This window comes from Xiphophorus maculatus, chromosome 21 (genome assembly GCF_002775205.1).
Source record: "Xiphophorus maculatus strain JP 163 A chromosome 21, X_maculatus-5.0-male, whole genome shotgun sequence".
Lineage (NCBI taxonomy): Eukaryota > Metazoa > Chordata > Actinopteri > Cyprinodontiformes > Poeciliidae > Xiphophorus > Xiphophorus maculatus.
Genome location: NC_036463.1, coordinates 24,747,099 through 24,774,383, shown reverse-complemented (window position 1 = coordinate 24,774,383; position 27,285 = coordinate 24,747,099). Strand labels below are relative to the sequence as shown.

General features: G+C 45.3%; 1 protein-coding gene across 1 annotated transcript; it reads left to right on the top strand.

Annotated features, from left to right (window-relative positions):
- Positions 1-39: 39 nt before the first annotated feature.
- lyrm4 (LYR motif containing 4) lies at positions 40-26,217 on the top strand. Its single transcript, XM_023326502.1, has 3 exons — positions 40-179; positions 5,918-6,038; positions 25,676-26,217. Exons 1-3 carry the CDS (start codon positions 94-96, stop codon positions 25,727-25,729), a joined length of 261 nt encoding a protein of 86 aa, XP_023182270.1. The 5' UTR covers positions 40-93; the 3' UTR covers positions 25,730-26,217.
- The last annotated feature ends 1,068 nt before the right edge of the window (positions 26,218-27,285 follow it).

Sequence of the window (27,285 nt, the reverse complement as noted above, 5' to 3'; positions counted from 1 at the left end):
GTTGCTTCTGTTCAGGCACGACTTGGTTGCCTAGAAATAAGGGCCCCGGAGCTCAAACGGAAAGAGGGACGGAGCCGCGTACTGTGTAGCATCATGGCTGCTGCCACTCGGTCTCAGGTGATTTCTCTCTACAAGATGATGCTGAAGGAGAGCAGCAGGTTCCCCTCCTACAACTACAGGTGAGTCCGGGGCTTTTCGGCGGTGTGAGGGGTCCTTCCGGCCGGTTTAAACTGCCTGTCAGCGGCTAAACACGCAGCTAGCCGCTGTGTTTACATGAAGCAGGGTCAGTGTTTATGAAACCCTGGATGTCCTGAAGGAGAACTGAAGGTTCAGTTCCCAGACTAACATGAACTCTGACAGTTTAAACCACAGAACCATTAATGTGAGCATACATTAATGCGCACAACATCAGCTTTTAAACACGTTTTAAATCTGATGGTGTTCAGGTCATGATGAGTTAACTGCTGCTTTAAATAGTTTACATCTCAAAGCAACTCCTAACTCCAAATCAACATTGTTTTTCGCAGATTAACTGTCTACATTTGCCTTTGAAGGTGCTATCTTTATGTTTCTGTTCAAATTTGAATTTTTGTGTGTAATTTTTTAAAACTATGCAATATTTGTCTGAAAGCTGTCTTAGTGCTGCCCTCTGTGGGACAAGCAGTGGGTGCTGCAGTTGAATTTTCTTATTGGTTCCAGCCCTACAGCGTCTACATCACAGCTCTGGTTCAGGTATAAAACCATAAAAGTCTCCAATACTACAGAAAAAATGTTGCTAGATTTGTCGCTAGTCAGTTTTTATTTATTGAAGAAGAAAACGTTTCTAAAGGGTCTGAAGAGTTGATCAGATCAGATCAGCCTACAATTTGGCCACGCCCCTCTGTGTCTCTTGGCTCCGCCCACTTTGGTTACATTTTCCGAACTTTGTCAGGAGGCGGGGCTTAGTTACATTTTAAAAATCTGGATATTTCAAACTGGATCTGACAATAAAGAGATTCTGGTTTACACGGAGCCGTTCTCCAGTCAGAGGTTCTGACACCAGGACGTTTTGAAACTAAGAATCAAAGTGAAACTTTTCTGTAGCAGCTGCTGGAGATGTGAAGTACTCTGGATAACAACAAAAACAATGGCGGATAGCATCTTGATACTTGACCTGTTCAGTTTAACATGGCTTGGTATACATGAGCGCTTGGTTCATCGGAGCCGGTGACTGTTTAGCATGAGGTGAAGCTAAGGGTCAAAAGCACACGTGTGTTCAGTGACATGCTAAAATCACAGCACCATTTGATGGCCTGGCATGACAACTACAGCTGACTCCAGGTGTTTAGGCATTCTGTCGAAATTTAAAACTAAAATATGAAAATAGCGTCAGGTTACAGGCAGTGAGCTTCTGTAAACGTAGCTTTAGCTTCATTGTGTCAATGCAGTGAAATGACCACTAGAGATCAGAGGTTTGCTGTAAAACAGGTTCAGTTCTGACCGAATGGACTTGGTAGAGAGGTATGAGTCAGGAGGTTCTGGAACAGCCTGACCTGTGGATCAGTTTATCTGGAGCAGAACCGACCAGTCAGCTGATCTGGGATTTACTTCAGCATCATCATAACCGTAAAAGCTAGAAATATTGTTCAGTCATGAGATAAAACTGAATCCTCCCACTGAGGGACAATAAAAATAATTTTATTCTATCAACCGTAAATGAACGTCTTCCTGCTGGTCTTTACGTCTTTATGAGGTTTCAAAGCTTTGGCAACTTGGTGCATTATCGCCACCTAGTGGTAGCAACACGTCACAAACGGATCCCAGCATTTAAAGGAGACATATTATGAAAAATCCACTTAAATACATCTTTGAGTGTCTAGGAGTGCAGAAAATTAATTTATTATCTCCTTGTTTTGTGTAGATATCTTTATATTCTTTCTGTGATTTATTTTTTAGTCTGATCATTTTTCTTTAATCGCTGTAACGTTGTTTTTGTGTATTACAGCATTTGCTGTGGAACTGCTAAACAAGGTCATGACTTCCAGCTAATCAGTTTTATGAATCCGCCATTTTTCCCCTCAATAACTTTGTAGTCAAAGTTCAGTTGCAAGTAAACAAGTCAAAATGTTCTGTATCAACACACAGGACGTCGCATCAGAGCCGCTTCGAAGCGTCTGGTTAAATTACAGTTTTTCAGGAATGTTCCCACATCACAGAGGAAAGTCAGCTTTTGGAGCACTTAATAAAAAAATATGAATCGTGTTAAAATCAAGCTATAAAATTTCTATTTTAATGACGTCTCTTGTCTCTGTGTCAGACTCCTCTAATAAAAATGTTAACATCTAACCGCTGCTTGTGAACATTTCCATCCTCTCTGAGTTGTGACTCCTCTTTGACACACAAAGTGCCGTTATGTCCTGGTGGGAAGCGGAGCAGCGCAGCGTGTGGGAGTGATTTGCTCCTGCTCTGAGCCGTACCTGTGAGCTTCCAGGTTGTTGTGGAGTGACCTGAATATGCCAGACGTTGCTGCTGGCGCTGTTCTGTTGATGCTGCACTAACAGCCAGGCAGGCGCTCGCTGCTCTTCCTGGGATAAAACTCAGCCTGAGTTTGGAAGATTTTGTCAACCAGAGAAAACACGGAAACCAACAGAAGTCAGGTGAAACATTCATGATCTTCCAGAGGAAAGTGAAACAGTGAGGTGATGAGGAGCAGAGCGGTCTGCGGAGAGCAGAACCTCAGCAGTTTGGATCGTCTCAGGGAGGACAGTCAGGCACACAGAGTATAGTTAATAAAAACTGTTTTATTTCCAGCAAGAGCTTTGAGATCTGTGGCGTTTTCTGCAAAGTCAGGCAGACAGACTTGAAACCAAAGTACTGACTCATGATAAAAGTGAACAACATTCCCTAGTTTTACAGGTGAACAGTGATTGATCTGTTACATCTGAAGTTGTCTAGATCGAACCAGTTTTCTCTTTGTTTCTATCCTCTGCATTTAGATCATGTCTGATCTGCCAGCTTAGATCAAATATGGGACTTGAAGACTTTAGTCTTTAGCTGCTTCTCCTTTATCAAGTCTCACTCCGTCTGGTTAATGTCTGGTTTGGTTCTAGCCAAGGCGATTGAACTTTATGAAAAACCTAAAGGAGGAATGAAATTCACACCAAACCAAACCAATGTTACGTAGTTCCAGTGTTTCTAGCTGGTTGGTGAGTAACTGACAGAACGTTGGTCCTTGGATTTTCACTGCTGCTCGTTCTTTAGAGACACTGCCGATGAAATCATCGTCATTCTGCTCTAAAAGTTGACGCACGTTGACCAAGGTTACACTCTTCCACCCTGAGCAGCTCTCTGGCAGCAGGCAAGATGTCCGCCGGCCATTGGGGTGGTTGAGATGCTCGTGGTCTAAAGTGACATGTTGATGAACGAACAAGGTCAGGGGTCAGTCAAATTGCTTGAGCTCAACGGACATATTTTCCCAGCTTGCACTGCCACTGCAGTGATGTACTAAAAACAGGGAGGATCTGCTAATGGAGATGAATCTGAGCAGTTAAAGCCATTCAGGCGGAGAAGTGGCTTTACATAGGGGGAGGTTTCTCACAGATCACCAATCATTGAGCTTTAAAAAGCCTGACTTTTAACCAAACAGGTTGAACTCAAACACCGAACGCATCGTCAAACAAGAGCAACGACAGACGTGACACACTTTCTGTGTCAATGGACGGTGTTGAGTCCAGTAGCTCCGCCCTAACGGTACCATCAACCAATGGACCTACGGCTGAACTGGGTTCAGGAATGATGTGTTCCTGGTTACTGTAACGTTCTGTATCTCTAAATGGAAAAGAGGGATTATTGTAATCAAGAGCAACCTGGGTTAGATGTGTCTTTGCCTCCTGATGTTGTCTCTCCTCTCTCTCCTTATGTCTTTGCTTCCTGCTTAAAAATATCCTCCCCCCGCAGCATCCTCCACGCAGCGTGGGCGCTCTAAGAACTGTCAACTTATCAGCAAGATGACAAAGACTTGTGATGAATAAGTGATTGTGAAACTCCAGTTTCAGTGTCTCCTCACCTCCTCTCCTCGTCTCCTCTTCCCTTCCCGTCTCTTCGTCTGAAGATCAGAGAGGAGATTTCCCTCTGAAGTTCCCGTGACGGGATGACTCACTCTCTCACAAACACGCCGTTCAGTCATTCACTGTCTGGAGTCTCGCTGTCGGGTTTTCCTCAATGAGCTGACAGGTACAGAAGCTGCTGCTGCTTATTAATAAATACAGATACAACAGTAACTATCAGTTCTTTCTCTGATCCGTCCTTCATCTCTTTCTGGTTTCCTTCCCTTCAGTCAGACTCTAATCTGGATCTCCAGTCTGTCTTTGGACTCCAGGCATCACAAACATTTTAGTTTCTGCAGAAACAAGATGTTCTGACAGCAGCAATGAAAAAATCAAGTGAACTCAAAGTCCATCCATCCATTAATCTGTCAGTACATCCGTCAACCATCCATATGTTCATCCACCAGTCTGTCCATCACTCACTATGTCCATCAGCCCATACAATCTGAGTTTCTCCTCCTGGGACGAGAACACATTCCTGTTCTGGCCATCAACCACTTCGGATGTCCACTGGTCAGACTGGTCCATCCATTGTGTCATCTGTCCATCCTCCCATTACTGTCATCCATCGACCCAAAGATCCATCAACTAGTTTGTCCATCTATTGTCCATCAGCCCGTCCCTCCGTCTTTCTGTCCCTCTGTCTTCCTGTCCCTCTGTCTTCCTGTTTGAGACCCAGACCTCCATCTCCTTGGATCCTCCTGGGGATCCAGGAGTGATTACCTCAAGCCTCTGCCTGTTTATGTTTGATGTTGGGATGTTTTGGTCAGAGCTGCAGTTTGTTCCTCCAATTCACTGAGACAAACTTTATAGACCTGATGGAGCCAAACAGACCGTTGGTCTCTGCAGAGGTCAACGCCGAGGTCGTCTGTAAAGCTGACTGGTTGGACCTGATGACAGGATGTGAACGTTCTGAGAGGAGCAGGTTGTGATGAAGCTCCATCGGGTCCGGTTTGCATCGGGTCAGAGAGTTGACCCGATTCAGCCAGCGGCGGCTCATCGGTCTCTGCAGAGCTTCAGCTCAAATCCCATCAGTTCTGCTAGGAGGAGCTCAGCGGCGCCACCACAGGCTGCTGGGTTGTTCTGGTTCCTGACCCGTCCGGTTCTGTTTGTCCAACAGAACCGGACCTTATCTTTATTCTGATTCTGACTCTGCTGATCATTCAGGAAAATCAGACGACCTTCACAGCTACACCTGAAACAGTTTCATGTTTGTTTGGTCAGACGTTTTGATGCAGCAAAGGATTGTGGGATATTAAAGCACCATCAGTGAAAGGTTAAAGATGTCCGCCGTTTGTCCTCTTTCCCCCTCATTTTCTTTAATTTTTTTTTTCTCATCTTTTTCTCCCCAGTTTGATGTTTTTAATGACCTCCAGGTTTTCAGTACCTGGCCTGCCGCTCTCTGATTGGCTGGTTGCTGCGTCTCGTTGCGTTGCCGTCTGAAGCCGAGGTGTCGCTGACTGAGCCTTCATCCTCCTCTTCCTCAGGTCCTCGGGTGAATTGTGCTCATAAAGCAGGAAGCGGCTCCCGCTGCGACGCTCGCTCATCAGCAGCATCTCTTTGTGCTGCTGCAGGTTTCTTTATATGCAAGGAGCAGAAAAACAAATAAATAAGCGGTTGTTGTTTTTTTATTGCGCCGCCCTGAGGTTTGTTTGGCTCTAATTTATCTTCCTGTTGGTTTAGTGTGGAGCCGTTTCCACCTCTGGTCGGCTGTTTGCTCTGAACTCCTCCCAGGGTTTAGCAGCTCCTGCTTCCCTCCCTCTCTGCTTGTTGGCCTGCCTTTCCTTTTTATAAATGAAACCACAGCGTGTGTGTGTGTGTGTGTGTTGCAGGACGTACGCACTGCGGCGTGTTCGTGATGCCTTCAGGGCCAACAGGGAAGTGGAAGATCCGAAAGCAGTGGAGAGGCTGATGGAGGAGGGAGAGCAGATGCTGGCGCTGATTCAGAGACAGGTGTGACACACACATACCCACACACACACTGTCTCACTCTAACAGGCAGGTTGAGGTGGTGTTCCCGGTTCTGGACGGTTCTGGTCGGGTCTCAGAGCCAGAGGGGGCCGTGAATACAGATGAACACCTGCGGTCTGACTGACCACCTGTCGGCTCATTACTGCAGGCTAATCGTCCGCCAGCGCTCACTTTGTTCCCATAACGACCGCAGCCTCTCGGCCAATCCCAGAGGAGAACGGGGACAGCAGTCCCAGCCGGGTTTATGAAATGTTTGGCTTTATGAAAGTGTTTTTGGGTTTATAGAAGCGTTTCGGGGTCCATGGAAGCGGTTCGGGGTCCATGGAAGCGGTTCGGGGTCCATGGAAGCGGTTCGGGGTCCACGGAAGCGGTCTGGGGTCGATGGAAGTAGTTTTAGGGTCGATGGAAGCGGTTTTAGGGTCGATGGAAGCGGTTTTAGGGTCGATGGAAGCGGTTTTAGGGTCGATGGAAGCGGTTTTAGGGTCGATGGAAGCGGTTCGGTGTCCATGGAAACGGTCTGGTGTCAATGGAAACGGTCTGGTGTCAATGGAAGTGGTTTTAGGGTCGATGGAAGCGGTTCGGGGTTGATGGAAGCGGTTCGGGGTCCATGGAAACGGTCTGGGGTCGATGGAAGTGGTTTTAGGGTCGATGGAAGTGGTTTTAGGGTCGATGGAAGCGGTTCGGGGTCGATGGAAATGGTCTGGGGTCGATGGAAGTGGTTTTAGGGTCGATGGAAGTGGTTTTAGGGTCGATGGAAGCGGTTCGGGGTTGATGGAAGCGGTTCGGGGTCCATGGAAACGGTCTGGGGTCGATGGAAGTGGTTTTAGGGTCGATGGAAGTGGTTTTAGGGTCGATGGAAGCGGTTCGGGGTCGATGGAAATGGTCTGGGGTCGATGGAAGCGGTTTTAGGGTCGATGGAAGCGGTTCGGGGTCGATGGAAGCGGTTCGGGGTCGATGGAAACGGTCTGGGGTCGATGGAAGGTGTTTTTTGGGTTCTAACTGTAGGAAGGTTGGAAGCTCACTTGACTCCTGCCGTCTAAAACAAACTCATGAATGTTTTGACATTTACGTCTCCGTCCCGTTTTGTCTGGACTCCACTTTAACTATCACATTTACATGCTGACATTTCACTGCCGAACCTGGTCGTCATGGTAACAGTACCGCTGTAAACCAGTCAGGGAGGGAGGATAACGATGAGCAGGACCAAAACATCAGAAACGGGTAAACCCAGTTTGTTCTGGTTTACTGGTTGTACTGGGAGAGCTGGAGAAACGCCTGATTGGGGTGTGTGTGTGTGTGTGTGTGTGTGTGTGTGTTTGCTGAATGTTGATAATATTTATCGTGTCAGTTTTTTCCATCCGCCTGTTGGTGGCGGCAGGTTGAGCTGCTCCCATATTCATGAGGTTCCTCCAGCAGACAGAGTCCAGCTGGTCGGACGTTTTATTTATCGCCGCAGAAAAATGATCTGAATGCAGCAGAATCATGGAACCAGTAAACACTGGTTCTACTGGGCCAACACTGGGCCCGTCACACTGAGCCCGTCACACTGGGCCCATCACGGCCAGAACCAGATCTGCTCGTGTTCCAGATCTGTGAGGCCCACAGCATGACTCTGCCACCACCGTGCTTGGCTGTGGGTTTGTGATGCTTCGTGTTGCTTGTAGATGGTTTCAGATGTTCCAGTTTGGATCCATCAGACCCGATCTGAAACCGGGTCGATCAAATCCACCTTCACTCACCAGGCGACTCATCGGATCTTTAGACCAAAATAAATCTGCATTTTATCCAATTTTTACATTTTAGTGAAGCATTTTGAGTCATTAACTGTAAAATCAACATTTTTAACCACATTTTGAAGAGTCACATTAGAAAATGATAGAAATTATAAAATTCAAAGTTATGTCCTGAAAGTTCAAAGTTCATCCATATTAACCAGTAACCAGCTAACAGGGTGAATATTTTTCACATCAACAGGTTGGTTTGTAGATTCTTTTTGCCTTTAATAAAGAAACAAATTCAGGTTCATTATGAGAAATAAACCATGGAGTAAAGAGGATTTGTGTTTCTGGTACTGAATGGACAGCAGCGGGTTTTATACAGTAGTAACTCTTCAGTCCTGGAGAATCGGCTCCTGACGCCTCACAGCTCCTGTTTACCTCCTGCCTCCCGCCCACGCTGACTCAGATGCTGCAGCGGAGGAAAGCGCTCGCCGCTACAACGCATCAAATACTACGGGCTGCTGCAGAAATCCATACTGTGGCGCTTCAGCGTGGCTTCAGGTTTCCTCCGCCGAGTCCAGATCCAGGCGGCGCGTTAAAGAGGCAGCGCAGCAGAACGGAGGAGGAGTATAGATCTAAACATCCAACATAAATCCAGAAACATCGAGGGACGTTTCTGTGTTTCCAAGGTCAGTGTGACCTCTGCAGCGTGACGGCCTCCCAACCTCTGTGTTGGTGTCCAGTGTGGGCGTGTGGGCGTGAGCTGATCTGGCGCCCGTGGGCGTCCTGGCGCTCCTCCGCAGCGCCGCCGGCTCTGTTAAAAAGTTGAGTTTGTTCCTAATTGTGTCTGCGGGTACCCTCACGGCCGCGTGAGCCGCTGAGCCTCTGTAAGTTAGTTAGGGAGTAAAGATGATGGATTGCAGCTGCAGAGCCGCCTCTGTTTGTAGAGCAGCAGCTGAAGCAGTTTGCTCTCTGTAATCGGTGTGATTTCAGGAAGGAGGCCTTGGAACGGAAACGAGACGCAGAATAAAGACGTAAAGCTGCAGAAACAGCCGAGAAACAGAGGAACTAATTTAACTCCTTCAGCTTCAGTATGTCTGCATCCAGGCTTTCAATCCTCACTGAGCGATGGAGAGGCCCACCGCCGAGCAGAACCAGAACCTGCCCCAGAACCAGAATCTGCCCCAGAACCAGAACCTGCCCCAGAACCTGAACCAGAGCCCGCTCCAGAACCCACCCCTGAACCTGCCCCAGAACCCGACCCAAAACCAGAACCAGAACCTGACCCAGAACCCAACCCAGAGCCAGCCCCAAAACCAGAACCAGAACCTGACCCAGAACCTCCCAAAGGTTCTCCGGCCGACCTCATCACGACCTGGACTGAAACCCTTTTCGCTGTCCTTTAGTCCAGTTTCTAGTGTAAATATCTGGTTCCACTTGGAATAAGACAAAATTAATAATATTCCTATATTTAATCAGGTAAACCCCGTTGAGATTTAGATCTCATTTTCAAGAGGGACCTGAAGGTAACTTCTCCCCGTCGGGGAATCGAACCCCGGTCTCAGCGTGACAGGCGGGGATACTCACCACTATACTAACGAGGAAGTTAGTATAGTGGTAAATTTACATGAAACTTTTAAGCAACATGTAGAAGTTTATTTTAATTCCTTAACGATGAAAATTCTGGTTCCACTGACAGATTATTTCACTTACAGCTGGTAGCTTTTCATCCATATTGAGGAATCATTATTAGTGTTTTTACAGTGTAGCCACCTGCAGGCATGATTGGAGCATCGCTCCTCTTATCCTGAGCGCCGTCTCTCTGGAAGAGAGTTGATCACATGATCACGTTGCTCTTCAAACCTTTCTCCTCATCAGCCATTTTTTATGCTTACTTTGAAGCATCACCTTAACATGACATGAAATAACTTCAATTTCACAAAAAGGTTTTCATGCTTGCTTGGGTTTCGGCTTTTCTGAAAGAGCTAATGCGCTAACAGAGAGATGGAAACACGTCTGACTTTTCAGACCTTCCCGTCCGCTGGTTCCTCTGTGCCTTACCAGAGGAACCAAACGGAGACCTTCAAACATCCAGCTGGGAAAACTCTCTGGTTTGAACCTGTTTCCTGACAACATGTGATGATGTCATTTGCGTAGCCTGATTGATTCGTTTCCAAACAGCAGTGCCATATTCAAACCGGGCCATCAGGAACCGGACCTGGGTCGGACCCTCGGTGGTTCTGGTTTCAGATTTCTGCAGAAGCCAAAGTTTAACCAGAAGTCTGGAGGCGGCCGGGAACATTCAGCTGCTGGTTTCTGATTAAACATTTCAAAGCAGCGATTGTCTCTGGGCTGTAAATATTAAAGCTGATGAAGACTACCTGGTCACCTTCATCCTTTTTGTCCTGTAAAGGTTAAGCTGATTACCTGCTCAGCCTGCAGACGCCGCATGGAGCGTCAACGCCTCGCCGTCCTGCCGCACAGATGCAGATTTAACTGGATTATAATAAATCTGACCTTTGTTGGTAACGTGTTTACATCAGTTTTAATGTCGCCTGAACGGGAGGCGGGAAGGAGCAGCAGCTCGCAGAAACTGCAGCAATCCCAGAACATGGCAACGAAACCTACGAGCAACGAAACCGAAACCTACGAGCAACGAAACCGAAACCTACGAGCAACAAACCAAAACCTACCAGCAACAAACCAAAACCTACCAGCAATGAAACCGAAACCTGCGAGCAACAAACCAAAACCTACCAGCAACAAAACCAAAACCTACCAGCAACAAACCGAAACCTACGAGCAACAAAACCAAAACCTACCAGCAACAAACCGAAACCTACGAGCAACAAAACCAAAACCTACCAGCAACAAAACCAAAACCTACCAGCAACAAACCAAAACCTACGAGCAACAAAACCGAAACCTACGAGCAACAAACCGAAACCTACGAGCAACAAAACCGAAACCTACCAGCAACAAACCGAAACCTACCAGCAACAAACCGAAACCTACCAGCAACAAACCCAAAACCTACCAGCAACAAACCGAAACCTACCAGCAACAAACCCAAAACCTACCAGCAACAAAACGAAACCTACCAGCAACAAAACGAAACCTACCAGCAACAAACCCAAAACCTACCAGCAACAAAACGAAACCTACCAGCAACAAAACGAAACCTACCAGCAACAAACCGAAACCTACCAGCAACAAAACGAAACCTACGAGCAACAAACCCGAAACCTACCAGCAAGCCAATACACCTTTTCTTTCACCTGCCTTCCTCCCGTCTTTACTGGTTGTCTGGTCCCAGATGATGCCCCCTAGTGGTCTGGAGGACCTGCGTTTACTGGAGCCAGTTTGAATTGTTTTGTACTTTTTTTCCATTCCCAAAATTTTTTTGCTGCATTTGTTTTTTACATTGTGTGTCTTGGAGTTTGCATCATCCGTTTGTCCCTATCAGCTGCCGTAGATCATGATCCACTCAGCGACAGACAGATTTTCACAAGCCCACAGCATCACTCCTGCTCCTCCATTATCTCTGGTCTCTTCTGTCCAGAGGACGCCGTCCTTGTCGTCTCTTCCTCCTCCATCCCGTTGCAGCTCTGCGGACCCCAGTCCTGCCACCATCTTGTTCGGGAGAGAAGAGTTTCTCCTTCCAGGCGGCCATTTTGGTTCTGCTTCATGTTTCATGCTTCAACCAGGAGGCAGCAGTGAGGGTGAACTTAGTTTTCCACTTCCTGCTTTATGGTTATAACCAGTGTGTTCAGTTCAGCTTTATGTTCTCTTATCTAAACCTCTGAACTCATTCAGGACCGTTTTCTCGTTGGTTTCAGTCAGGAAATTAATAAATCCTAAAACATCAAGTTTTAGGATCGATGTGTTCATCAAGTAACGCTGATGAACGCTGATAAGCGTTACTTGTTCATCAAGTAACGCTGAGGAGAAATGTAGATGTTGTGATGTAGATCAGCAGTGATCTAGATGTTCTGCTCCGTCTGCGGACCCGGTGGGTTCTAGGAAACCTGATCCAGTAGCGGAGGAGAAAAGTAGGGCAGCACCCGGCATGGGCGCGGCGTCCCCTCCTCTTCCTCCTCCTCCTCTTCCTCCTGTACTGTTTCCTGCGACGGCCTGCAGGTTTGGGTATCTAGATGGAGCGCCTCTGTGCTAACAGTTAGCTCTGTTAGTGCTAACCGTGTTAGCGAGCTGATCAGCTGGATGAAAGCTGACACCTTCATCCTCCTCCTCTTCCTCGGTAGCAGGTGGAGAGAAGCAGCACTTTCTCAGGACTTCATTATGGCTGCAGACACTTCATCATCATCATCATCATCCAGATGATCCATAAAGCGAGGCGCTGCTGACCAGATGAGGTCAGGTTGTGAGGAGGAAGCTGCTCATTTAGGACAGCGCCGCCCTGCTGGCCTGTAGAGACAAGGATCGGAGCTCAAGGTCAGAAGGTCAGAGCTACAGGCTCGGACCTAAAGGTCTGACTTCCAGAAACCAGATGGGAGGAGCGGCCATGTTGTTCTGTCCCAGTAAAGAGACGTCTATAAAACCAGAAGCTAAAATCACAAACCTGTAGTTTGGCATCTTAAATGAAGTCAGGGCCATTAATGACCTTTGGGTGACCTTTGTGCAGCTCTGACCTACGGCAGCACCATCAGGTCCAAACGGTTTGAGAGAGAATGAAGTGTTTGTACCGACTGAAGCTGCAGTCCAGAAACATGGCCGTGTTTCTCTGTTGGCTCCAATAAAAGACCAGAACTGAACGATAATTAAACTAATTTATTATCGTTCATCACAATAATTCCTGGGACATTTTATTGTTATTTTTAACATAGCAGTTCCAGCTGGCAGCTGGCAGAATGAAGTCTGTCTCAGAATGAAGTCTGCCTCAGAATGAAGTCTGTCTCAGAATGAAGTCTGTCTCAGAATGAAGTCTGCCTCAGAATGAAGTCTGCCTCAGAATGAAGTCTGTCTCAGAATGAAGTCTGTCTCAGAATGAAGTCTGTCTCAGAATGAAGTCTGTCTCAGAATGAAGTCTGCCTCAGAATGAAGTCTGTCTCAGAATGAAGTCTGTCTCAGAATGAAGTCTGTCTGAGAATGAAGTCTGCTTCAGACCGAAGTCTGTTTCAGAATGATGTCTGTCTCAGAATGAAGTCTGTCTCAGAATGTAGTCTGCCTCAGAATGATGTCTGTCTCAGAATGAAGTCTTCTGATTTCTCAGCTGTAAAATCTGAAGCGTTTCCCTTCAAACCGTCCATCAGGAGCGTCCACCAAGCTGCACCATCAGATCCTCCTCCTGTCCTCCCAGAACCAGCAGTTTCTTCCCTCTGACTGAAGTTTGCTGAGTTCTCGTTCTCGGCTGGTTCTCTGAGCAGATCAGCTGTAAAAATGTCTCCTCATGAAACCGAGCGCTGGTCTGGAGCCGAGACGTTTGCTCTGTGGGCCGAACTCCTCTCAGCTTTTACCAGTTTCCTGGCTGATCGATGAAATCTCAGCCCGGTATGTAAAGTGTATCTGATGTAATCTGTGCTGCCGCTGAAGCTGTTAGAGATGATGTAATGTGATAAACACGGCGTGTGATTTCAGAGCTGCAGCATCTGCTTTCTGTTCCTCCTCGGCGAGTTTCTTCTCTTTTTCTTCTTCTATTCTTAGAAATCTGGAACTGATGCAACGTGGTTCTGCTTCCTCCTCCTCCTGTACATGCATGATGAAATTCATTGACTGGAGAATGCAACGGGACCGGAGGGCGGCGGCGAACCAGGAGCAGGAAGTAGGCGGGGAGGAGGAGGAAGTGACCTGATCGGGTTGCAACTCAGCAGCAGCTAAAAAACGTCAGGAAACCCGACGAGGTTCTGGAGATATTCATCCAGTGTGAAGGACAAAGAACAAAAGATTTAAACTCTTTACCTCCATATGTCACCATCAGGACCCGGTTCTACTGGAACCAGAACTCCATCATCTGCTCCACCTCCAGCTGCTGTGGTTCTGACCCAAACCAACCTGTTCCCCTCCTGGCCTGTGGGGGCGCTGCACCAAGAACCACTGAAGGAAACCACACAAAAACCTCTGAAGACACTGAGAGCAACTTCCTTCTTCACCAGATGGAAACAAGATGGAGGCGTCAGATTTTTCTCTTTAGTCTTTGGCTGAAGACCAGGAGCCATTTCTGCTGCTAGCGCTAGGCTAACACGTTAGTTTTAGTTGTATTTACCCAGAATGCCCTGCGCTGTAGTCCACTTCCTGCTTTTGGAGCGGTCTCCAGTCTGCTTGGCATTCACTTCAACCGAACCCAGAGGTCAGAGGTCACACCTCCCCAACCCAACTGGACTTTGACTAGACAGACGGACTGGAGTTGAAGCGACTGGTGGGAATGAACTCTTGGTTTGTTTCTTCAGTCAGTTCTGGGTTGAAAAGCCTAAAATACCAGCTGGACCTGCAGAGTTGGTTTGATCCCAGCGACCCGGATCAACCTCCAATCAGACGCCGACGCCTCCTCTGATTGGCTGATGGACGATATCTCATCCTACACTGTCATGATTTGTAATGACTTGTCGCGTTAACAAGCTCATTCAGGTGTGATTTTAATTGAATTTCTTATTTAGTGGAAACACCACAACAGAATATGGACCGACATTTGAGGACATTAGAAATGGAAACTCAGCAAGAAGGTTCTGTGTTTCTGGTCCGTTTGCCTCCTAGATTAGATCTGGTCTGTTGGATGGAGAACTAAGATGATGGTTCACCTTCAGCATCAGGTCAGAGGTCATCTAACTTAGCTGCAGATCAGCGGTATGCTGGTGTAGATCTGCAGTGGTTCAGTTTGGACTCCTCCCCCTGGATGGTTCTGTTTCTGTTCTGGGTCGGTGTCTCGGCTCCTCCTGCAGCGTAAAGCGGGCCGTCCTGAAGCGTTTCCTCCATCTCGCCTGTTTGAGTGACTGTTGGTGTTTTCAGTCAATTTTCAGTCTGTTTTCAGTTTTTCTGTCAGTTTTAAGTCAGTCAGTTTTCAGTTTGTTTTCAGTTTTTCAGTCAGTTTTCTGTCAGTTTTCAGTTTTTCAGTCAGTTTTCAGTGTATTTTCAGTCTGCTCCACTCGGTTTCCTCCGTCTCTCTTCAGCACGTTTCCTATCTATTGTGTCGTCCCAGAGTGACTGCTGCTCGTTTCGTCCGCTCGCCTCATCGACGTGGCGAAGGTTTTCCTCCGGCTGCAATAATAAGATAATTAATGACAGAAAGTGACTGCTGACAGTAAAAGCTCAGTGAAGTGAAGCGGGACAGCAGCTCTAACTGTGCTGCCGTTTCCCTGCTGGTATCAACATTCGGCTGATTATTCAGAGGCTCGTTTAGCTGAACTGTGCGTCCGATGATCCGTCTCTTCATCGGTTTTCTGTTCTGAGCTCTGAAGTTGCATCTGAACGGATTCATCAGTGAATCTGAATGATGTCACTTTGCTTTAATCTGTTTAACCTCGCTGTGGAAAAACAGACATTTTACATTTCAGTGACTGAACCGACAGCAAAACGTCAATAACCAATCGCTGTGGAGCTAATAACTAATAACTCCAGTCCTGAATGTTGGAATAAACCGACAGAAGAAACTTTTATCTTCAGTAAACAAATAAGTTTATTAAAGGGAGGATCATGTGACTCTTTCCTAGCATAGCTTCATTTTAGCGTAGCTTCTATGTTAGCGTATCTTCTGTTTTAGCGTAGCTTACATTTTGGCTTTGCTTCCATTGTTTCTTCTTGCTGTGACCTTTGACCTTTGTTGTCACCAGCCTTGCACAGCCTTCTTTTCCTCTCTAACACCACACATCTCTCTTCCCTTTTTTGCCTCCTCCAGGATCTGCCATGTGGGCGGAGCCTCTGCTGAAAGGGGAGGAGCTTCTGGTGGCGTTTCTGTGTGACGTTGTGAACTGTGTGAACTGATTCTGAGCTTTTATCTTAACGAATTCATTTAATGCTCAGAATATATTTACTGAGCATTTTGATCAAACTGAAAGTATTCGGTACATTTAAAGACGCAGGACGGGTTTAGCTCTGCCACGATGCGCCGCCTGCAGCCGTCCAGGAAAACTGAGTTCAGCTTGGAAACACCTGAGCTTCCTGTAGGAGGCGCTAGAGAGCAGCAGTGGACCAGATGTCGAGTTTTTGTTCTGTAATCTTTACAAACCGATGGATGAAGGATCTGGCTCAGCTCTCCAGTAAAGAGCGAGAGGTCGGTTCAAGGTCGAATCGTTCTGTAAATCTGCTGCTTCACAGGAAAGATGCTTCACAGCTGATGAAACTTTCCAGATTCAGTCACAGAGTGAAACCGTAAATTAGAGGAGAAGACGGGAGAAGGACGAAACAATGGAGGCATAACGAGATGGCAATTTATCCCCTTCCTCCTCCTCCTCCTCACTCTGCCTTTGGGTTCATCGGACTGAAACGGAGATCAGAGGAGTCCGGCCACGAGCGAGGGAACTCCACACACACACACACACACACACACACACACACACACACTCCGGTGTGTAGCTCGGTTCGCCTCGGTCTCTAATTAAGGAGCGTTCGCTGCAGAAGGAAATTAAGGTTCAGGAACGACAGATTTTCAAAGAAACTCCTCATTAAGGCGAGTTGGGCCGGAAGTTTCTGTTCCTCCCTGGAGATTCTTCACTTTCACCAGCCGGGCTGCCACTGGCCAACGCCTCAGGGGGCGGGGCTTCTGGCTAACGAGCTGGTGGGCGGGGCTTAAGGGAAGGAGGTTTGAAGGTTAACCAGCAGCAGGGTGTAAGTGAAGACGTCCCATTGGTCGGTTTCCAGTCGACCCAGACGCAGCAGAGGGAGGTTCTGGTTGCAGACCCAAACAGAACCTGAGAGTCGGTGCTGCTTTCAAGGACCCACCAAAAGAACCGGGGGGGAGGGGGAGCTTCAAGTTGGGTTAGCTGCTCTCAAACTGTCTGGAGAATCACAGGAACTTTCTTCTGATTGGTCAGTGATCCATTAGCTTAGCGTACCGTTAGCTCAAAGAGCGTCTTTCTATGGACAGCGACTGGGCTACTTCAGTTCTGGAGCTTTTACCAATTGGACCATTTTTTTCTTAAATGCTTACATGTACATAAATACTCTGATATGGTAAAAGCTTCCCGCTGAGTGAGGGACGGACTCAGTTTCTGGATAAATCCTGCAGTTGGTTGTTTTGGCTGTTGGAGCATTAATGATGAACACGGAGCTGCATCCTGGAAATAAAGCCTGTTTTTATACTTTATACAAACACATTAAAAAGTTCTAGTGATTAAATCTGAAAAACTACTCGAAGAACAACAAATATGTACGGTGGCCGACAGGTGCAAATGCGCAGCAAAAGAGAAAACATGCAAACAAAAAAGAAGACACCCCCGAATGAAATGCAGCAAATAAAAAGAGAGACGCAAACACCCCCGAATGAAATGCAGCAAATAAAAAGAGAGACGCAAACACCCCCGAATGAAATGCAGCAAATAAAAAGAGAGACGCAAACACCCCCGAATGAAATGCAGCAAACAAAAAGTGTTGAAAACGGAAGTGCTCCAGACCACTAGGGGGAGTCAAAGAAAATAGTATTCATTTCTATGGGACCAGATGCAAGATTCTTCTTCTTCTTCTTCTTGGTATTTATTGGCGGTTGGCAACAAACTTACAGTAGCATTACCGCCACTTACCAGTATGGAGTGTGGTTCGAGATGGTCTATAAACTTTCACTTTCTACCTTTTCCCTCCATTAACTCCTGATTAAACATACCCCCACACATACACACCTGCTTATATTATCCAACTTGCTTATAGCTTTATATACCCCTCTTTGATATTCTTTACACATTCACACCCAACTTGCTCTACTCATATCCTATGAAATAGCTTTGTTTTTTTAAGATACCGAATAATTATTTGAATATGTCTACTCCCGAAATCTCTCCTCAAAAATTCTATTAAATTAAACCTTTCTTTAATACCTACACACTCTCTCAGCATGCATCTTCTCTCTTCTTCATACTTACAACACTCTAAAATAACATGCTCTATTGTTTCAGACTTCTCACAATAATCACACTTTCCAGATGCAAGATTCAGAGAGATACCTTTACTTTCTTTCAAATTTCTTTCTCTGAATCTTGCATCTGGTCCCATAGAAATGAATACTATTTTCTTTGACTCCCCCTAGTGGTCTGGAGCACTTCCGTTTTCAACACTTTTTGTTTGCTGCATTTCATTCGGGGGTGTTTGCGTCTCTCTTTTTGTTTGCTGCATTTCATTCGGGGGTGTCTTCTTTTTTGTTTGCATGTTTTCTCTTTTGCTGCGCATTTGCACCTGTCGGCCACCGTAAATATGAACCATAAAAGCAGCAGTTTAGTTTCTAAATTTGAAAGTAGCCATTTTGAAATTCTAACTGTTGTAGTCGGAGGCTGGTAGCCCATGGAGCCAAGACGCTAACTCATCCTGAAACAACCAGCTGATTGAGGCCCTGAGCTGCCAGGTGGGTCGACTTTAACCCCCTTCTGTCTCGGTTCTTAGGAAACTCGCACGACAAACGTGTCAACATTTTAAAAATTTGTATTTAAAAAAACAGGCACTTCTGTTCGTCATTTTCCACTCAGAAAACATCAAGTTGCAAATGCAGAAGGTCCAACTATGAATCCTAGACATGGTAGCCTCCACCGCATAGCGTCTTCAGCTAACTAGCATCTCCCGCTACCTAGCGTCTCCAGCTAACTAGCATCTCAAGCTAACTAGCGTCTGCCGCTAACTAGCGTCTGCCGCTACCTAGAGTCTGCCGCTAGCTAGCGTCTCCCGCTACCTAGCATTTCAAGCTAACTAGAATCTCCCGCTAACTAACATCTCCTGCTACCTAGCGTCTCCTGATAACTAGCATCTCCCGCTAACTAGCGTCTCAAGCTAACTAGCTTCTCCCACTAACTAGCGTCTGCCGCTACCTAGCGTCTCCCGCTACCTAGTGTCTCCCGCTACCTAGCGTCTCCCACTAACTAGCCTCTCCCGCTACCTAGCATCTCCCGCTAACTAGCATCTCCCACTAACTTGCATCTCCCTCTTCCTAGCGTCTCCAGCAAAGTAGCGTCTCACACTAACTGGCGTCTCCCTCTAACTAGCATCTCCTGCTTCCTAGCGTCTCCCGCTACCTAGCCTCTCCCACTAATTAGCCTCTCCCGCTACCTAGCCTCTCCCGCTACCTAGCATCTACCGCTAACTAGCATCTCCGCTACCCACTGGATAGCCTCTCCCACTACCTAGCGTCTCCCGCAAACTAGCGTCTCCCGCTACCTAGCGTCTTCCGCTACCTAGCGTCTCCAGCAAAGTGGCGTCTCCCGCTTCCTAGCGTCTCCCGCTACCTAGCCTCTCCCGCTAATTAGCCTCTCCTGCTACCTAGCATCTCCCGCTAACTAGCATCTTCCGCAACCTAGCGTCTCAAGCAAAGTAGCATCTCCCGCTAACTAGCCTCTCCCGCTACCTAGCGTCTCCCGCTAACTAGCATCTCCCGCTACCCACTGTATAGCGTCTCCCGCAAACTAGCGTCTCCCGCTACCTAGCGTCTTCCGCTACATAGCGTCTTCCGCAACCTAGCGTCTCCAGCAAAGTAGCATCTCCCGCTAACTGGCGTCTCCTGCTACCAAGCCTCTTCCGCTACCTAGCATTTCCCGCAACCTAGCGTCTCGCGCAAACTAGCGTCTCCCGCTACCTAGCGTCTTCCGCTACCTAGCGTCTCCAGCAAAGTGGCGTCTCGTGCTAACTAGCATCTCCCGCTTCCTAGCGTCTCCCGCTACCTAGCCTCTCCCACTAATTAGCCTCTCCTGCTACCTAGCATCTCCCGCTCACTAGCATCTTCCGCAACCTAGCGTCTCAAGTAAAGTAGCATCTCCCGCTAACTGCCGTCTCCCGCTACCTAGCGTCTCCTGTTCCCTGATCTTTCCTTCGCTCTTCAACCCGGTCTCCTGACTGAAGGTTAGCCTCTTTAGCTACACGTCTCCTGAACTCTGATGATGTGCAAATGAAATGAATCTGATCGTTTTTGTTTCGGTTTGTAGATCTATTTAGATTAAACCCTTCGGTTGGTTTTGCTGATTATGTCATAAATAAACAACCAGAGCTGCTCAGCAGCCCAACAGGAAACAGTTGGTTTTAGCACCTTAACAGCGAAATATTTCCCCGAGGCGCTGACGCAGAGCAGAAACCAGCAGCAGATGTGATGGATTTCTGACATAAAGTCAAACAAAAACAGAGTTTTGCTTCATAAAAGCTGAGAGTTTGAATGTGAAGAGTAAAGGATGAGTGATGCGGTGGCTGGCTGTTTAATGTGGAGCTGCTCTGCCTCCACCGGCTAAATGTTCTCCTCCACAACTTTATGAAAAGCAATAAAAAAAGAGAAGAATTGGAAAAAGGAAGAGGAGACTGTAAATGTCAAACGGAGGAAAAGATACAGAGGAAGGCGGCGCCTTTCAAACGGGACCCGAAGCGCTTTTAATGTTCATGAATCATTTATGAGGAGAGCAGAAACTCTGGCACTTTGGAAAACACACAGGAAGTTTCATCGTTAGCAGGAAACGGGCGGCTGCAGGCCAAGATGGCCGACACGTCCGGGCGTTGACCTCAGCCGCGGCGCCAGATCAGGCTTTCTGAACGTAAACTCCGGGACTCAGACGATAAATGTTTCCGCTCGGGATGAACCGACCAACAAAGACTCTTAAAGTTCTTCCAACCTGCAGAAAACGATTCAGACCTCTGGAAAAAATGTGGCTTTTTCCTTACAAATATCAATTTGATCACAGAATTATGAGTTTAATTCTGACTCTTTATTTTTTTTCTGAATCTTTTTTAATTCTGACTTTTGCCATTTCTGAATTTATTCTTAGAATTTTGACTTTAATGTAAGAAAATGTGACTGTTTTCTGCAGTATTTTGACCTTAAGGTGGCGCTGCAGCTGGTTGCATTCGGCTTCATTGACAGATGTGAGTTGTTCCAGAGGAGAACTAAGTTTCTGGAGGAACATGTCGGATTCAAGTGATTTATTATTATTTTTATTATTATTTTTAATTTAAAATCAGAGAATATGTCCGCAGGCATCCCGGGACCTTCAGTCCTCTTTTATCTCTGCCGTCAGAAACGATGAAGATGTGCATCGTGTTTCTGGTTCTGCTCCTCTTTCTCCTTTCTGAGACCCTGAAGGTCCAGAGTTTGGTTCCTTCCCGACACAGAGAGCATCTTAGCTGGGGTTAAATCCACAGAACCTGCTTGGGCGGTGAGCGGCTGTCAGACAGCCGGGTGTTGCGTTGAGGATCTGTGTCTCCTGAGCCCGGCTGAGAGCGGCGGTGCGATGTTAATCTTACACCTGCTGCCTGGTGGGAGGAGGACTGAAGGTCGGCCCGTCACGACTCGGGTTCTGCTGCTGAGCGGATGGATGCCGTGACGTTCAGAGGAGCTCACGCTAAAACGCATCGTCTGGTTCTGTCTCTGAGGAAGACGAGCTCTCCAGAGGTTTCACCGTGAAGCTCAGAGGATTCTCTCATTTTAACAGGATTTCTTTTAGAAATGTTCTCAGGTTTTACGTACATTTTAATGTTACAGGTAAATTTAGTCTAAAACCACCTAAAACCACCTGTACCCCTTTAAAACTAGCAGCAGTGACTAATAGTGAAGCTAATTTCAGTCAGGTTAGCACACGTAGCTTCCTCTAAATTAAACTGATAAACTGTAAAGCAGTAGTTTGAGATTTTATGAACTTTCAGTTGAATGAAGTTCAACATCTGTGTTGAAGTTTTGATTATTGACTGAATTTAGCAGCAAAACTCATTAAGTCAAAAACTGAAACCATGAGTGAAAATCTGATCCAAAGAATCACTTCCTGTTCAGGAAGGCGTGTAGTTACAAACTCCATCCTCTAGAGGGAGATGTACCATGCCATTGCCACATGGTGCATGTTGGTGCTGTAGAGTTAGCTCTAAATAGTGTTAGCATTAGCTTTAACTAAGTAGCATGTTGATGTAGCGCTTTAGCGTTGATGTAGCTAATGTTTATGGTTATAGCTTTAGCGTTAGCAGAGACAGCTTTTTCATGAGTGGCTCCCACCACTGAAAACGAGGAAATGAGAACTCAGTCAGGAACCGACATGATGGAGATGTTCGATGTTTCCCTTTCAGAGGTCAGAGGTCAGACTCATGTCTTTGTTTCCCTTTGGATCGGCTCTGACCAGGTTTTTTATCATTCTGAAGGTTTTTTTACTCCTTTTCTCTTCATTACCTGATAATAATTTGAGGTTAAGCCTCTAATCTCTGTTCTCTAAAACTTTCCTGCATAAAATCCTCCTAATCTCCTGGGATTAAGCAGTCTAGTTCTCAGATTCATTGAATTTAAGACGCTCTGTAGTGTCGTTAACTTCCTGAGAGTTTAAATGTCCTGATTTGTCTTTATTGACCTGATCAATATCTGCTTTGCCCCGTCTGTAGCCGTAGTGATAGAAACCTTTTCTTTGAGTTTATAACATCCTGATTTATGGTTCTGTTGGTTTGTAGCGTGGGGTTATGGGTCGGGCTCCTCTGAGGGACCCGTCAGGTTCTGAACCGGCTGCAGCTCTGCTTCCTGCAGGCGCAGGCTGGATTTGTTTTAGAATCCTGCAGGATCTCTGAGTCTTAGCTTGAGACGGCGACAGCAGCAGAACACGCCGGCTTTGCAGAACCGTCTGCCAGGAGCCGAGCGCCCGGCCCGGCCCGGCGTCAGCCAGTGGTCTGGTCCGGCAAGCAGAACCGCCTCAGTTCAGTTCTGGTTTCCGCTCTGAGCCGGAGGAAACGTTGTAAATCTGCATAAAGCAGCTTTAATTGAATGTAAACTGGCGGCTGCAGTGTGAGCCGCCCTGAATCCTCCAAACGGAGCGCGGCGGTTTTATCTTCACAACTCGGCCATCGATTATTCATGAGGTGAAACTGACAGCAGCTCCAATAAAAAGATGAAGTGATGCAGAGAGAGGAACAAATGTGGGGAGGAGAGGAGAGGAGCGAGGCCTTCCCTTTGTTACGAGACACAGCCGCAACAATTTACATGAGAGCCAAGCCTCCTGGGCGCCCATTGGCCGCCCCCCGCCCCGCCCCACTACACCGCACCACAGCCAATCAGGAGGTCACACACACGGTGGGGGGGCTCCACGGCGAGGGGGCTCCTCGCAGAGAGGACGGAAAGTGAAAGAGGGGATTCATGTGGGGGGTGAATGGTCTGACGGCAGAATAATTAATGAGCCGGAGCAGAGAGAGGAGCGGCAGCGTGGAGAGACGCTGCCCCCTGCTGGCGCTGCAGCGGAACAACCACACACACCAAGGAGCAGGAAACCCGGAGAGACTCTGGGGCCGGTCCGTAACCCGGATACACAGTTTGCTTTTGAACATCTCTGATCTCGGTTTAAACTCCTCAGTGATGCTAAAACAAGACAAACTGAGTCTTCTTCCTTCAGTAACAACTTCTGCTATGAGGGTCATGACCCCGTGTGCTGTGGGGGGATGATCCTACAGACGGATCACGGCCCAACAGCACTGACCATGGCAGAGACCACAACAGATCCACTGTGGACGTGTGAGGCATCCAGAACTCAAAGAACCCATTGAACAACTAGCCTGTACTTCTAACACCAGATCTCACCAAGACACTGAAGGCTTCCTGTAAGATCCTGTAAGATTCTGTAAGATTCTGTAAGATCCTGTAAGGCCCTGTAAGATCCTGTAAGATCCTGTAAGATCCTGTAAGATCCTGTAAGATCCTGTAAGGCGTCTCCGCTCTGGTTTTGGTGGTTCGGCCTCCATCCAGTGTAAAGGGATGAATTGAACACAGGAACCTCTTAAGGCCTCATTCCAGACCCACTGCTGATGTAATCTAGCGATGACCTCATGACCTTTGTAACCTCCACCTTCTGCTTGAGTCTAAGGGTCAGAAATGTTTCCCTTCAGTCGGTCAGAGTGAAGAGATTCTGCAGTATGGAGACACCAGAGGGACACAGAATCACCACCAGTTATTGTCAAAGTGACAGATAAATGTTCATCTCCAGACCTCAGAGACTCTGTGTCTGAATGAGGTCAGAGGTCAGTGGGTTAACAGAAACAGACATGAGCTCAGAAGATCACAGCTGAATATTTGATCATTTTCTGTTTGAAAGTAAAAATCTTTTCTCTGGAGCTCCGACCCGCCGGCAGCTGAGGCTGGACGACTGCATGTCCACCATGCTCAGGTCTCACCTCAGCTTCCTGCACTGAAAACACAGATCGATGCAGAACACACACACACACACACACACAGTGGTACAGCTGTTCTCACTCAGCATAATTGTTTCTCCTGTTTGCCATCAGAGTTCAGCCTCTCTGCAGCGCCACCTGCTGGAGGAAACATTAAAACTCTTTAATGCTCATTTCTGTTTCTCACTTTATAAATTAAGTAAATTAGAAAATATTTCTAAATACCTTAATCTTTAATTGAAATTAATTATTTCTAAATATGATTTTCAATATTATAAATTAGCAACAATTTAAAGTATTTTCAGTTTTACTTTTTCATTCAGTTTTAAATTTTTATTCTCATAATACTTTTAAGAAATATTTTTTTAAATCATAATATTTAAAAAATTTTAATATGTTTTATAAAATTTCAATTAATTATATTACAATTTTAGACTAATAAATTAAATATATTTACTATATGAACTAATCAGAATAACATGTAGGTTTTCCCTCAATATTTTTAGAAATATTTTTAAATATTTTCTCAATAGGTACAGGTCAAGTTATATGTTTTATTTTATTTTTTGACTGTTTATGTAAAACTCCATCACTATTATGTCAAACTTTGGAAAAAACACACCGAACGTTCGTGGTCCCTTTAATAATTTCATTTAAATATTTTCACTTCCATTTATTTTTGTTTTTGAATTTTCCTTTAATTTTATTAAAATATTTTCCTTTAATTTTATTAAAATGTTTTCCTTTAATTTTATTTAAATATTTTCCTTTGATTTTATTAAAATGTTTTCCTTTAATTTTATTAAAATATTTTCCTTTAATTTTATTAAAATATTTTCTTTAATTTTATTAAAATATTTCCTTTAATTTTATGTAAATATTTTCCTTTAATTTTATTAAAATATTTTCTTTAATTTTATGTAAATATTTTCCTTTAATTTTATGTAAATATTTTCCTTTAATTTTATTAAAATATTTTCCTTTAATTTTATTAAAATATTTTCTTTAATTTTATGTAAATATTTTCCTTTAATTTTATTAAATGTTTTCCTTTAATTTTATTAAAATATTTTCCTTTAATTTTATTAAAATATTTTCTTTAATTTTATGTAAATATTTTCCTTTAATTTTATTAAATGTTTTCCTTAATTTTATTAAATATTTTCTTTATTTTTTAAATCTTTCCTTTATTTTATTAAATATTTCCTTAATTTTAGTATATTTTCCTTTAATTTTATGTAAATATTTTCCTTTAATTTTATTTAAATATTTTCCTTTAATTTTATTAAAATGTTTTCCTTTAATTTTATTAAAATATTTTCCTTTAATTTTATTAAAATATTTTCTTTAATTTTATTAAAATATTTTCCTTTAATTTTATTAAAATATTTTCTTTAATTTTATTAAAATATTTTCCTTTAATTTTATGTAAATATTTTCCTTTAATTTTATTAAAATGTTTTCCTTTAATTTTATTAAAATATTTTCCTTTAATTTTATTAAAATATTTTCCTTTAATTTTATGTAAATATTTTCCTTTAATTTTATTAAAATGTTTTCCTTTAATTGTATTTATATTTCTAGCTAAATTCCCTGTTTTTCAGTGTAAGTTGTGGTTTTCCTGCTGACTTGTCCCTCGTGTCTCCGTCTGTCCAGGTCTCCATCGGGAAAATGTACGAGGCTCAGCGGACGGTGGTGGACGCGCCGTGATGCTTCGGCCCGGCCTGTGAAATGCATTGTGGGAGATGTAGACCGGAGTGAAGCTGGACGTTGTTCCTGCCTGATGTTTCTCATGTTTCCTCTGCAGGAAAATCTCAAAACTTCGGTTTGTTTTTCCTGAAACATGAAACATCAGGAAATATGAGCTGCTGGATGAAAACGTGTGAAACCAACTGAAGCTGATCCAGTCCGTCCTGCAGGAGACGAGGAGGACGGACAGCCGTCAACTACCGCCGTTTGTTTTTACAGTGCAGGACTTTGAGTTTCATCTCTAAATTGAATCAAAATCCTTATTTTTAAGTGTAAAATGACTCAGATCTGCAGGCTCCTCCCTTCATCCTAAGCCCCGCCCCCAGAGGAGTTACCATGGCAACGGTTCATACGGATCGTTATCGTTGGGATCGGTTCTGGTTGATGATCAGATGATCGTCTCTGAGCTTCTTCCTGCTTCAGACGTGAAATTAAAAGTTTCTCTAATATTTCTAAGTTTCTGTTTCTTTATTCGGTTGGTTTCGTTTCTTTTCTGACTCGTTTTTATGGCATTTATTTTATTTATTTCTTTTTATTTTTAATTATTTTTAATGTTGGCAGCTCTGAGTCCAAAAGCCTGAAGCCACGAAGGGAACCGGGTCGGTCCGGTCCGTTTACCGAAGGATGGATTTAAACCTGAAACCTGTGAAATACGGTCAGTAGATCTTCATCTTCATCTTCATCAGTCCAACCAGGACAGACTGGACCTAAACTGGTACCGAGAAAAACAGACCGGGCCAAAGATCAGGATACCTCCAACTGTTTCCCTCTGTGATGCATTCAGGGACATCTGGGAACCAGATCTCCTCTGTGATGCATTCAGGGACATCTGGGAACCAGACCTCCTCTGTGATGCATTCAGGGACATCTGGGAACCAGACCTCCTCTGTGATGCATTCAGGGACATCTGGGAACCAGACCTCCTCTGTGATGCATTCAGGGACATCTGGGAACCAGACCTCCTCTGTGATGCATTCAGGGACATCTGGAAACCAGACCTCCTCTGTGATGCATTCACACTGTTGCTAATGTGCTAGGAGTGAAGCTAATGTTTATTTAGCGCTTTGAAACATTTAGTTTCTCCAGTTAATTTTCTGGATAAATTCTGAAGCTCTAATTTATGAGGCTGTTTCATAAGTTAAATTAATGTGTTGAAGTTTTATCAACTGAAAAAGTAAGTTAGCTGTTTCTGTTCATGCTCTTATTTTGAAGCCCGTTTCCTCTGCTCACTTCTCTTGTTTTTTTTAAATTAACTTTATTGAAGAAGTTTCTAAACGAGGAATCCAGATGAATGCGACGCTTCCAGGAGCGACCACCAGGCGGTGCTGGTGGTTTCTTCTTCTCCTGCAGCCGTCTGGCCCGACGGCCCCCAGGTGTTGGTGGAGCAGGTGAGTGACCCCTGGGGGCCTCCGGCTGCTATTCTTAGATCCGTTTGTTGGTTCAAACACAGATCTTGTTGCTCAACTCCTGCTGGACCTTCTGCACATGCTCAGTACAGGACGGACTTTAGACCCGGT